Source organism: Halichoerus grypus, chromosome 1, assembly GCF_964656455.1.
Source record: "Halichoerus grypus chromosome 1, mHalGry1.hap1.1, whole genome shotgun sequence".
Taxonomy (NCBI): Eukaryota; Metazoa; Chordata; class Mammalia; order Carnivora; family Phocidae; genus Halichoerus; species Halichoerus grypus.
In genome coordinates, this window is record NC_135712.1 from 209,276,853 (window position 1) to 209,288,764 (window position 11,912).

Below are 11,912 nucleotides of genomic sequence, written 5' to 3' on the forward strand. Positions count from 1 at the left end.
CTGCACTTTGTTATCTACCTACCAGCATCGCAAGAGATATTGGCAGAAGTTTCCCGAGATTTCACACATTGCAAAACTGCAGTGAGGTGATCTTGAGTCCCAGCAAGCAGCCTTTTGATGTCCACTCCTACAGACCATCTAATGATTTTGAAAGCACCAGACTCCCATCACCAAATCCCTCCCTTTCTGCTTGAAGTACCTAGAGTGGTTTCAGTTTTCTCTTCTAAGCTCTGATGAATACAGTAGTTTAGGGAGCCAGGAGGGACATGTCCAGCTTTAGCTCTGACCTGCATTCCTCTTGGTCTCCAGCCATTTCAGGGAGTGGCGGTGACGGCTGGCAGGGGGGCTCTGAGGGCACTGCCAGTCTGAGGGTCAGAGAGAAGAATGAGAGGACCACCGTCAAGATCATTATCAACATCCTTGATATTTATTAGGTGCTTACAGAATGCCCAGTGCTTTCTAAGCATCATTGCATTTAATCCCGTAGCCTCCTCATAGTCATGATTCACCACTTAAAATCTGTGCAATCTTCAGGAAGTCACTTAAACTCTCTGGGCATTAATTTCTCCAGCTATGTAAATTGGTACAATCATAGTTCTATCAATGAGATCATGCATATAAAAGTACTTAGCACAGTGTCCAGCTTGTAGTAAATAGAAACTATTATTGATATTATTATTTATAGCTGAAAGAAGGCACTCCTAGTTGTCCCTAGTATCCACTTTCCCCCTTCAACTGGGGCAACTAAACCTCCCTCTTTTGCATATCACTCAGAATGAAGACTACATTTCCCAGCCTCCCTTGCAACTAGGTAGGGCTACATGACTGAGTTCCGGCAAATGAGATTTGAGAAAGTGTCTCCCCTTCCTACTTCCCTTCATACTCTTGCCTGGCATGAGGTCCTGATGAGATGCCGTCTTGGAATATAGCAGAACAACAAGCTAGAAGGAGGTTGAGTCCCAGAATGACATCAGAACTGTTACTGAGTGAGAAATAAACTTCTACCTTGTTTAAGCTACTGTTTGTATCTCTGACACCCATGGCCAAACCTATATCTTAACTAAGAGGTAGTGAGTCACTTCTATTATTATCCCCATTTTATGAACAGAGAAATGGAGCCTCAGAGAGGAAATATAACTGACTCATGGTAAGTAGGAGGGTCCTAGATTTTAGCCTGTCTGACACCAAACCTCATGTTCTTAACCACTAGACAACACTGCCCACCCACCCTGCCCCCAGCACGTCCCTTCCTGTACCTGAGCTTGCTGGGGTGTGCATCCCCGTGCTCATCTTCAGGTCCAATCCAGCATCCTTGAATACAGCAGGTCCGTCTTTCCCACTGCCCGCTGCACAGCCAATGTCATATTCTTCCACCACATCCCAGACCTGGGGGTTAAGATAGGAACCTGGCTTTGGAGCTTGTATGACCTTTTCAGGGAAGGAGCAATGGTGCACTCAAATAGCTGGCTCAAATAATAATTCTCACACCACCTCCCATTTATTGAGCTCTTATCACCTTCCAATCTCTAGCTGTGTGCTAGCTCCTTGAATCCTTGCAACCATCAATGTTGCCCATTTTACAGCTGAAGAAGCTAAGGCCCCAGTTATTAGAACCTCCAGGCAACCTCCTGGCCCATAGCCCACATATTCTCACCTTCTTCTGTGTGAGCTTGTGTTTGCTGTTCAAGACATAGACAGCCTTGTCCATGGCCACCAACCCCACTGTGGCCTCTTCATCACCTGTCACCTTCACTTCCACGTGGCTGTTGGGCTTCAAAGTCTGGAAGGGTCTTTCTTTCTTCAAACCAACCTTCAGCTGAGCCAGGAAAAACAGAGATGTCAGGAAAAGGGGCTCATATGCTACCAAGGGACTTACCCAAGTCTACTTTCAAGTTTATGCTCCTTATGGCTCTGATGGAGCATCCGGGAACTTCACCATGCCAATCCCAACTCCACACATTTGCCTGCATATTCTCCATGCCCTAGGGTGAGCTTTTAAGGGCACATCTCCTCTTCTCCCCTGCCCCCAGACTTGGAGCCCTTCAACTTGGACAGACTTTCTGCCCATCCAAGCTTTATGATGGTAATGTGCAACTTCAAGGAATTTGGCTCACCGTCCCCATGCATCTGTCATTCACATCAACCCATACGGAGTCGGCCACCAGTTCAGGATCCTGACCTGTCCCCCTAGGCAGTAAATAAAAGGCCAGGATGCGGAAAGAGGGCAGCATCTCTGAAGTCACATCAATAGTGGTTATCGTGAGGTCACTTTTTGATTGATGTTTGGCATGCACAATCCGGCCCTTACTCAGGACCTTGGAGACAAGGGAGGACAAGAATAAGAAGGGTAAGGTCAACCTTTTCCTGAAGCCATCTCAGCTCACAAGGGAGACCCACAGTTCCTTTGCTTCAACCCCTTAGTCTGAGGCCACCCCAAATGGTTCCCACCTTCACACCACTGTTCAGTTTCTCCAAACCAGCTAGCCAGGGATGTTCCAGGGAAATAATTCCTTGGCTTAGGTTTTAGTCCTAGCCACTCACCAGGATGGCGAAGTGAGTGATCTGTTTCTTGGTTTCAGAATTCTGATGTCCTGTGACAAGGCTCAGGTAGATGCTGCTGCCAACCTCTGCGACTGTCTTCACCTCAATGTGCAAGACGTTCCCTGACCCACCCTGAGTCGAGTAAGGCCAAGCCATCATATTGGCTGAAGCCTGCTCTTCCGGCCGGAGAGGCTCATCAGTTTCTACCTGGGGAGAGTGATGGGCAAGTAAACTGCCAGCTCTTCTAGCTCACACAGCTCCACCATCCCTGCCCCATTAAGTTGGTACCAAGATAGGGAGCTTCTCCCGATTATTTGCATTTGTGTTGATGGTCAAAATGGCCACTCCATTGGCTGAGATGCGGTCTTGTTTGTCTTGGCATTGGACAAGGACTCTAGAGGCTGGGGACCCATCAGGATTTGAGACAAAGACCTGAGGTAGAATCAGGGGTGAGATGAAAGATAGGCCTGGTGGTGGCCTGGCATGAGAAGTGGGTACTGGCAATCTGATCTGGACAGGACTGCCTTGTATAGCTGTACAAGTTGTGCACTCAACAACACTTGGGACACCATTCATATTAGAGTTTTTATGAATGGCACCCCCTCAAGTTTTGCAGTGTGCAATCATATGTGATGGCCCTGGGTGTTGGTGTGCTGGTGGGGTGGAGGTGGAGGGAATTGGAGTGGAGATGTGGAGGGCTTGGGGAAATCTTTAGTAGGACTGGCACCAAAGGATGTTTCTAGTTTTCTTAATGTCCATCAGACCTCTCAAAGTCACCCAAAATGAATGCATGTAAAAACAGCATGCTTGCCTTGCAAAAGTATCCTCAAGATAACCCCCTGAGCACCACCTTCTAGCCTGACTGTGACCACTAAGCCCCCCACAGAGAAATTATGGAGTCATCACAGTGCTTTGGGGGGACCTGGGTTGAGACTTGAGAGAGACTTGGGATTGGTCTGGGAAGCATGATGGATTCAGTTCTCCAACAGATAAGTTGTGGGGGACAGGTGAGTCCAGTGTGGGTTTTTGTCTCCTGAGAGGGGTCTATTAGGGGAAGGGAGCCCCAAGACCCTGGGTGGAATGAAGTCAGACTCTGACCTTAACATAGAAGGGCATCCCAGGCTTGAAATACTGGGGTGTCCTGATGAACTTGATGCTGTATGGGCTCTGGATGATCTTCACCCCGGAGGTCTCAGCCTGAACCATCTCACCCCCTGGAGAGACAGGGGACTGTGAGGTCTGTGGAGGAGGTTCAGTTTCTTGGGGGAGTGGCAGGGCTGCTGGTATGGGAGGCCTGTCTTGGTGAAGACAGGGAAAGACAGTAACACAATCTCAGCTCCTTCCAGCCTTTCTGGCATTTTCACATTTATCTGATGAGGAAATGGACTGGGAGGTGGCCCGTGGTCACATGGGTGGAATGTCTAGGTTGGGTAAGAACACTGTCTTGACCTCAGCCAGGAGCTTGGGTGAGGGTGGCACCTGAAGAGAACACGGTGATGTTGACAAAGATTGAGGCCCCAATGAAGTCCTCTTCTGGGCCTTGGAATGTGGACATCAGTGTGTCCTTCTGGAGGGAGATGTGGCCCAGACCTTCAGAGATTTGCTCTCAGGGTGAGAGAGAGAAGAGGAGATAGTTTCTTGGGGAGTAGAGGAGGGTTGATGGAGAGGGAAGTTGGTGGGGGAGAGAGGTCAAGACTCAGTCACCTCCATTCTCTGCAGGGAGCTCTGGATGGGCATCCGGTAGGAATGCCACTTCACCCCGAAGATGGCCAGAGCATGTCCATCCACCGGCTCTTTGAATACATACCTGGGGGTGGGTGGAAGGTCATTCCACCGGCTCTGAAGCACCCATACAACTTCATGTGGTTGCAGAGATGTCCTGTATGACCTCATGAGGCTGCAGGGATGGTGGTAAATCTTTGGGAGGGGCAGAGTGACCCCTGGAAACTTAGATGGTTTCATTGCTCACCTACACAATGCTGGGAAGTGATAAATGTGTCTCATCAAGCTTCGTGTTGGGTTGCAGATGTAGCTTGTGCAACCTCACAAGATGGTGGAGGTAGCCCATAAAACCTCATCAGGCAGCCTAGGAGGCATGCATAGGAATGGTCTGCATAGTGTCGAGAAGTGGCAGATATGGCCCTTACAACTTAGGTGGACAAATGGCCTGTACAACCTCATAGTGCTGTGGAGACGGTCTGGACAATTCGTAAGATGGCAAATTTACCTGTGCTACCTTGTGGACCTTCAGAGATGGTCCGAGCCATGAGACGTGGCATGACTTTATTAGGTGGGTGACGTGTCTTATACAATCCCAGAGACCTGAAGGGATGGTCTGTACTACCTACACATGGCAGACATGGTCTGGACAACCTCACAAAACAATGTAGGTGGCCAAGAATATCTCATGGGTGGCAAAGAGTACCTCTACCATACCTTAAGTGCCACAGAAGTGGCCTGCTTCTCTACCCATTCAGTTTCTTGGCATTCCTGGTCCTCTGGCCAGGCTGGGGACAAGGGGACTGACCAAGCCTCGATGTCCACACCCAGAGCCTCATCGTTGAGGTAGAAGAAAGTCTTGTTTGGCTTCAGCTGGACCTCAAATGATGGGAGCACTGAGTGGAGTAAAGGCAGTGGGCACCCTCAGTATTTTGCTGTCCCCCCCCCCTTGTCCCCTCCCTGTTCACTCCTTCCTCAGTGACTCTTGCAACCCCCAAGGATTGGAACACATCGTTCTGTTCACCAGCACCCAGCTTAGGCCCTAGCACACAGTTGGTGCACCATGAGACCTCTTTTCCACTTCCAACCCTGCTTCTTGCATGTTCCACCTTGCCCTGCCCATCACACCCTGCTCACTATAATCCCTGACATCAAAGGCTGCCTTGAACTTCTGCTTGGCTGCACTTCGGTAACTGGCTTCGATGCTCCAGGTCCCAAAACTGAGACACAGAAAATTCGGAGAGATGGAGACTGAGAAGGACAACCTCCATCCCTCCATCCACAGGGCTCCCAGCAGGGCACCTGACAATCTGTGGGAGTTTAAAGGATCTTGTGAAGAAACCGTCCTCAGCTAGCAGATTCTGGCTGATTACAGTGATCCCCTCCGGGTTCTGTGGGGACAGGGGGTGGGTGCTTCATACCCCAGGCCTTCAGCACATGATATAACCTCAGTGTCTGGGATCCACCCTCCCATCAGGAGAGGCCACCTTGATGTCCAGAGTGAATATCCTGGTCACAGGATCCATCTTGTGGTCCACAACAAACACCCGGTATTGAACTGGAGGGAGAGGGAAGACTCTGAGTTCTGGGTAGAATCTGAAGAGGGAGGTAGTCGTTAGGATCTTGGGTATTAGGATATAGGGGTCTTTGGACAGAGGGTGACCTTGGGAGGTGGAATATGACAGGCAATGCGGGAGACTGGGAATGAGAGTCGGCACCTGCCCTAGGCCAAGTGCCTGGGGGCTGTACCCAAGTGCTCAGGGGTGTAGATGGGCTTGTCTGTCTGGATGAAGATGTAGCCAGCATGGGGAGCCACCGGCACTATCTTCTCCATGAATGAAGTGGTCGAGATGGGTGCCCAGGTTGCCCGGATGATGACATACTGCTGCCCTGGTTGTGGGGGGTATATCAGGCTCTCGGGAATCTGGGGAGAGAAGCCCACACTCCTCAGGCTCTGCTGAGGTCTCCATCCCTGGGAGCAAATCCCTGAGCCAGATCTTGGGAGAAACAATTGAGTGGGGGGGCCTTCTGGCTCTGTGGTTGGGAGCAAGGTTGCCTTGCAGGTTGCTCCCGCACAAGGACATCCAGCCAAAGTGGGAATGCAATCCAACCCACGGTCAGCTTCCCAAGCCACCAGCAGAGGGCGCCTTTTATTAATTCTCACATCATCTGGGCTAGTCACTGCCCTTGTTGGAGCCCGGACTCAGAGGACTTTGGGTTTCTAACTGGACGGGACATAAGAGGAGGAGTAAGTATATCCAAACCCTGCATCTCTTCTCCAGTGTCCCTCGTGGGAAGTCCCTCTAGAGTCTGCCCCTCTCCATCCTTGCTGCTGACCCAGAGCCTCCCTCTGTGGCCACCCATCCTGGTCTGTCACCTACCGTCACGGAGGCCTGTTTCATAAAGTCGTTTTCTTCTGAGAGAATGAGGTGGCTCTTAGCCATCACTGCCTTCTTCATGGGGAAGTCCCATATGGTGAGGTTCACCTCGAGGGCCCCTTTGAGGGACTGCTGGGAGTCTGAGTGAGCCTGTACATGGATGGTCTCAGGGCTGCCGACCCGCAGGGCTCGGGGGTCACCAGGATGTACCTGCCAGTAGACAAACACAGGAGCATGGGGGGGGGAGGGGAACTCAAGTGGGGGAAGCAGCAGCAGAGAGGCAGGCTCACAGGCAGGGAATCATGCAGGCAGCGGCTGAGTGCCCTCTGTTTCCCAGACTCACAGTGGCTCAGCATGGGCAAGAGGGGTCCCCAAGAGGAGCAGAATCAACCCCACGAGCCAGGGCACATCCATGGCGGTAGGGGGCTGACGTGCAGCCACAGCCACAGACACCCGTCCTCTTGTCCGCTCTGTTTGCCTTGGCCTGTCCTGGCTGAGTTAATATCTAAACAGATGTGGGGAGGGAATCCCCATAAATCCAATGGGGGAAGAGGGGGGCTGCTCCTCCCTTCTCAGCCCATCCTCCAGGGGAGGCTGGGGACAGCTGCACTAGGAAGTATGCCAGTCTCCCCTTGGAGGCCAAGCTCTCTGGGCTCTTTTTCCAGAAGGCAAATTATACATATGGAACCAGGGACAAAAACACATCATGCTTGAGGCATTCCTGGAAGAAGGCTTTCTCTGTCCCGAAATAATGTTCACTGCCTGTTTAATACGCCCTTTAAAGATGTTGGACCAACTTTGTGGCCTCTGCCTCTTAGAAGCAGACGGGTTGCCGACAAGTTTATCTGGTTCTTCTTCTTCTTTTTTTTTTTTCAGGGAAGCCAATACTGCTAGCTTGGAGAGTCTTGCTTATTGGAAAGCCCCAGATCCCCCTGAAACAATGATAATATACATTTATCCTACAAAGATTCATTAAGGATTTGCTATGAGCCCAGCCCTCCTTAGCATGCTGGGAACACAGCAGTGACCACAGTAGACGAAATCCCTGCCCCTGTGGAGTGGACATTTAAGGAGGACTTGCTAAGGGCTTAAGGTGCATTCCCTCCTTAAACCTCACAGCCTCTTGTTAATTAGGATCAACCTGTGCCCTCTTTCCAGACTCTACCTTTGTAGAGAGCTGGAAAACCAAGTGTGTTAGAAACAAAAGGGGAAGGTGGGATCTAGTCATTCATTCCTCAGACATTTACTGAGCACCTACTGTGGGCCAGATGCTGTTCTGCTTGCTCTATGTGCACTGACAAAAGAACCATAAAAGTCCCACATTTATGCTGAAGTAAGAATTCCCACCTATTGTACAGATAAGGAAACTGAGGCCTGCTGAGTGAAGGCAACTTGCCCTGGGTCAGGCAGGGAGCCGTGAGGCTCCGGGTGATGCTTTTGAGTCCATGGTAAACAATCTTCTGTGAAGCAAAGAATCAACAGAATCAAATTAAGAGCTGGATCAGGGAAGCAGATGAGACCTAATTTGGAAGGTTCTAGAACACTGGTGTCCTCTTTGATGTTTCAGCTCTGTCTCCCTGCTCTGTGGGATGCTCCGCTGGTGCTGTTCAGCCCTCTCTTAGCTGGGGGTGAGCTCCCCCCTTCACATCTTTGTCCCCACACCAGGTGTCCACATCCCCCTCTCTGTCTCAGGGGCTTCTAGGTGTCCAGAACAAGGCATTGTCCAAAAGTGTGGGATGGCAGGGGTTCTAGTCTCAGTCCCTCCCACCTTCTGTCCAGTCTGGACTCCCTCTCGCCATGCCAGTATCTCTGTCTCCCCAGTGGGAATCCTGGTCAGGTAAGCACACCTGGGGCTTTTGAAACCTGCTCAAGCCTGCAGCTTCTTTGAGTTTCAGTTTTGTCTTGGCGGTGGGCCCAGGAAGGGAAAAACAGAGGAGGTGGGACACACTTTGAAAACAAGGTGATATAGCTTTATCATCCGATAAACAAATGGATGGAGGCGAAAATGGGTGCTGGGTGAATGAGTGACAGGAGCTCACATCTCATACATCTGTCCCCTCCTCCCCACCCCAGCCTCAGCTCCCCTAAATGAAAAATAAGCATTTGTTCAATAACTAATATATAAAATAAGTTTGAGTGCCAGCTGCATGTCTGGCTTTGTTGTAGGTGCTGGGGACACAGAAGTGAACAGGACGGAAACCCCTTCCTCTGGGGAGTGGGTGTTTACTGTAGCTGCCTTCACCGGGACTGTCTCTTTTCACCCTCTCAGGGTTCTAATGGCCCACTGACCCACTTTGCTGATGGAAGAACCTAGGCACCAGAAGGTAAAGTGTCCTGCCCGAAACTGCAGCTAGGAAACTGAGGCACAGGGAGGTTAAGGGACTTGCCTAAGATCACACAGCAAGTTAAGTGAACCTGTGTTTGAGTGGGAGGAGGAGTAGGGGGTCGCAGACCACCTGTGGGATCCACCCAGGTCCCCTACACCAGTTAATGGTCAAGTTCAACCTTTCGCACTTGGCCGCGAGAGGGCGCCAGCGAGCCTCCAGCCAGACTGAGGAGCGCTCGGCCTCCTCCCACAGGAATGCGGGTGGTGGAGGGAGGGGACGTTGGCCGCACGCCCAGAGCAGCTGCTACTGCCGCTCAGATCCCGCCCGCCTTCCCCTCCCTGGGACCCCCGGTTTGCAGCAAGCAAGCCAGGGCAGGAGGGACGGCTTTGCAGGGATGTGTGGCCTCTGTTTTCGCTCCCTCCTCCTCTAGGCTTCCAGCCCAAAGCTTCCCGGGAAAGGCCAGACAGGATCCCGGAGGCTAGGAGTCATACCCATAGCAACATTTCAGTGAACGGCTGTCATATATGAAACACCTAAGTCCCGGCACTTAGTAGGGACTTTCTCGCCAGCAACCCTTCCATTTTACAGGTGAGGAAACCGGGGCTCAGAAAGGTGACGTTTCTTGCGTCTTAGCGTGGACGTGGACGAAACCGCCAGGATGTGCCCTGCTTGGTCACTTCCTGTCTGAGCCCAGTCTCCTCCGGTCATTTCTTGGTCCCTGAGGGCGTCTGATCACGCACTTGTTTTCCCCAAGGCTTCGGGAACTGCCCTTGCTGGTCCCTAAGGGCATCCATCACGTGCCTCCCCTTCTGGTCCAAGGAGGTCTGGCGTTCAGTGGGAATTTTCAGGGGAAGCTTGTTGCTTGCTATGGGAGGAGGGAGAGGAATTCAGCAGTCACGTTTGGGGGTGATTATTGGGTCTGAAAGCGGTGTGATATGCGCTCCAACAGAACTGACAGCCTGATCAGGGAAAACTACCCCAAAATAAGCAGCTATGAGGGCCCAGAGAAACCTCCTAACCCATCCAGGCTGGGGAGTCAAAGAAGGCACTCTGGAGGAAGCGGTATTTAGACTGAGACCTGAAAGTCTTAGGAAAGTGTGGGTAATCAGGGCAAGGATTAGGGGTGGGAGACAGCAAGATGGTTTTGTTTCAGGGGGAGGGAACAGCCCATGCAAAGACCTGGAAGGGAGGTGGAGCATGGTGATTTGGGGAGTAGTAAGAAAAGGGTCTTGAAATCCTTCTTCTTAGGCCACAGAGAGTCTCATTTCGATGCATTAATTTACCCACTCATTCTTTCATTTGTCAGATATTTGGATATCTACCTCGTGCCACATACTCTTGTGGGTGCTAGGGATGTAGCTGAGCATACGACAGTCTTCTCCCCAAGGAGCTGACATTCTAGTAGGGGGAGAGAAGCAAAAACCAAATAACTAGTATATGTCAGGTGATGAGAAATAAAGCAGGTTCAGGGGACAGAGTGACAGGGTACTATCTTGTGGCCTCTCCGAAAAGGTGAACTGAAGAAAGGAGCCATGTGGCTATCTGGGAAAATTGTTCTAGCAGATGGAGCAGCAAGTACAAAGGCCCTGAAGTAGGAATGTGCATGGAGTATTTAAGAAATAGTAAGGAGGTCAGTGTCCCTAGAACAAAGTGGGTGAAACAGAGAGAGTGGGAGATAATTTGAGATTAATATTCAAGGATCAGATCATGTAGGAGGCCTCATAGTTGTGGATTTGAACCTAAGTAAGAGGAGAACCATTGGAGAATTTTTGAAAAGATGAGTGACATTATTTTTCTGTTTTAACAGAATCAGTCTGGGTAGGTCCTTTGTTACTCTGATTTGAAATCCAAAGGTAGCAACAATACGAAGGGTGAATAATTCCATGACATAAATAAGGCAAAATGACACCACAGGAATGTTGGAAAAAATAGGGGAAAAGTGCACTTCAAATTACAGTCTCCCTAATCTCCATAATATGTAAAGGGTTTCTAGGAATTAATAATAAAAATATAAACAATCCAATAGAAAAACTTGAGCAAAATGTGTGGTCAGAATGTTCACAAAAAATGAAATACAAAAGGTTCTTTGAGATATGAAAAGAAAGTCAACTTCACTCATAATAAGAGAAATGCAAGTTGAAATAAGAGAAATATGAGATAGTAATTTTTACCCATTAGAATGGCCAAAATGTAGAAGACTAATAATGTGCAGTGTGGTGAGGTTGTGGGGAAGTGACCATGCTAACATATGGACATCAGTCCTTCCCAATAGAGATGAATTTGATATGTTCATAAAAATGACAAATACATAGTTTCTTTGGCCAAGTAATCCCAAGACAGAAATACTTGCACATGTGTGAAATGATGTATGCAAACAAGGTTATTCATATATAATAGGAAAAGATTGGAGAGAGCCCAAAGATTCATCAGTACAGGACCAGTTGCATGAATTATTGTCCATCTACACAATGGAATATATTGCAGCTGTGCAAAAGAATGAGGATGTCTGCTTGGGCTGATATGGAAACGCTTCTAAGACATTATTCAAGGAAAGAACTAAAGTTTGCATTTAGGTGTATAGTATGCAGCTTTTTGTGAAAAGTTAAATAAATATATATATGTATATACACATGTGTAGATTCATACATATTCTGTTTTTCCATTAAAATACTCCATATTTATTTTTTAAATTGTGGTAAAATCTGAACACCATAAAACTTACCATTTTAACCATTTTCAGGTGTGCAGTTGAATGCTATCAAGCACATTCACATCACTGTGCAACCATCCCCACCAGCCATCTCTAGAATGCCCCATCTTCCTAAACTGAAACTCTGTCCCCATAAAACACTAACTTCCCATTTCCACACCCCCCCAAGCCTCTGTTAACCATTGTTTTACTTTTTGTCTACAAATTTGCATATTCTATGTACCTTACATAAATGGA

At 49.3% G+C, this 11,912-nt stretch overlaps 2 protein-coding genes across 2 annotated transcripts; both read right to left on the reverse strand.

Annotated features, from left to right (window-relative positions):
- Positions 1-261: 261 nt before the first annotated feature.
- On the reverse strand, positions 262-4,115 carry LOC144379163 (complement C3-like). The gene is made up of 8 exons (XM_078055866.1): positions 4,021-4,115; positions 3,640-3,755; positions 2,830-2,973; positions 2,542-2,748; positions 2,115-2,315; positions 1,655-1,816; positions 1,257-1,386; positions 262-365 (listed from the first exon to the last, which is right to left on the reverse strand). Exons 1-8 carry the CDS (start codon positions 4,094-4,096, stop codon positions 277-279), a joined length of 1,125 nt encoding a protein of 374 aa, XP_077911992.1. The 5' UTR covers positions 4,097-4,115; the 3' UTR covers positions 262-276.
- A 1,160-nt stretch (positions 4,116-5,275) lies between these two features.
- LOC118552887 (complement C3-like) lies at positions 5,276-7,107 on the reverse strand. Its single transcript, XM_036119640.2, has 6 exons — positions 6,982-7,107; positions 6,642-6,848; positions 6,010-6,184; positions 5,748-5,818; positions 5,563-5,651; positions 5,276-5,480 (listed from the first exon to the last, which is right to left on the reverse strand). The coding sequence occupies exons 2-6, from the start codon at positions 6,717-6,719 to the stop codon at positions 5,303-5,305; spliced, it is 591 nt and encodes a 196-aa protein (XP_035975533.2). The 5' UTR covers positions 6,720-6,848; positions 6,982-7,107; the 3' UTR covers positions 5,276-5,302.
- Between the last annotated feature and the right edge of the window lie 4,805 nt (positions 7,108-11,912).

Excerpts from the sequence above, each read along its gene's own strand:
- LOC144379163 (XM_078055866.1), bottom strand. The coding sequence starts at position 4,096 with ATGTCCACATTCCAAGGCCCAGAAGAGGACTTCATTGGGGCCTCAATC. Across the intron at positions 2,974-3,639 it reads GGATGCCCTTCTATGTTAAG|GTCTTTGTCTCAAATCCTGA; the intron begins GTCAGAGTCTGA and ends ATTCTACCTCAG. Across the intron at positions 1,817-2,114 it reads ATGACAGATGCATGGGGACG|CTGAAGGTTGGTTTGAAGAA; the intron begins GTGAGCCAAATT and ends TTCCTGGCTCAG.
- LOC118552887 (XM_036119640.2), bottom strand. The coding sequence starts at position 6,719 with ATGAAGAAGGCAGTGATGGCTAAGAGCCACCTCATTCTCTCAGAAGAA. Across the intron at positions 5,819-6,009 it reads CTACACCCCTGAGCACTTGG|TTCAATACCGGGTGTTTGTT; the intron begins GTACAGCCCCCA and ends CTCTCCCTCCAG. Across the intron at positions 5,652-5,747 it reads TATTCACTCTGGACATCAAG|AACCCGGAGGGGATCACTGT; the intron begins GTGGCCTCTCCT and ends CTGTCCCCACAG.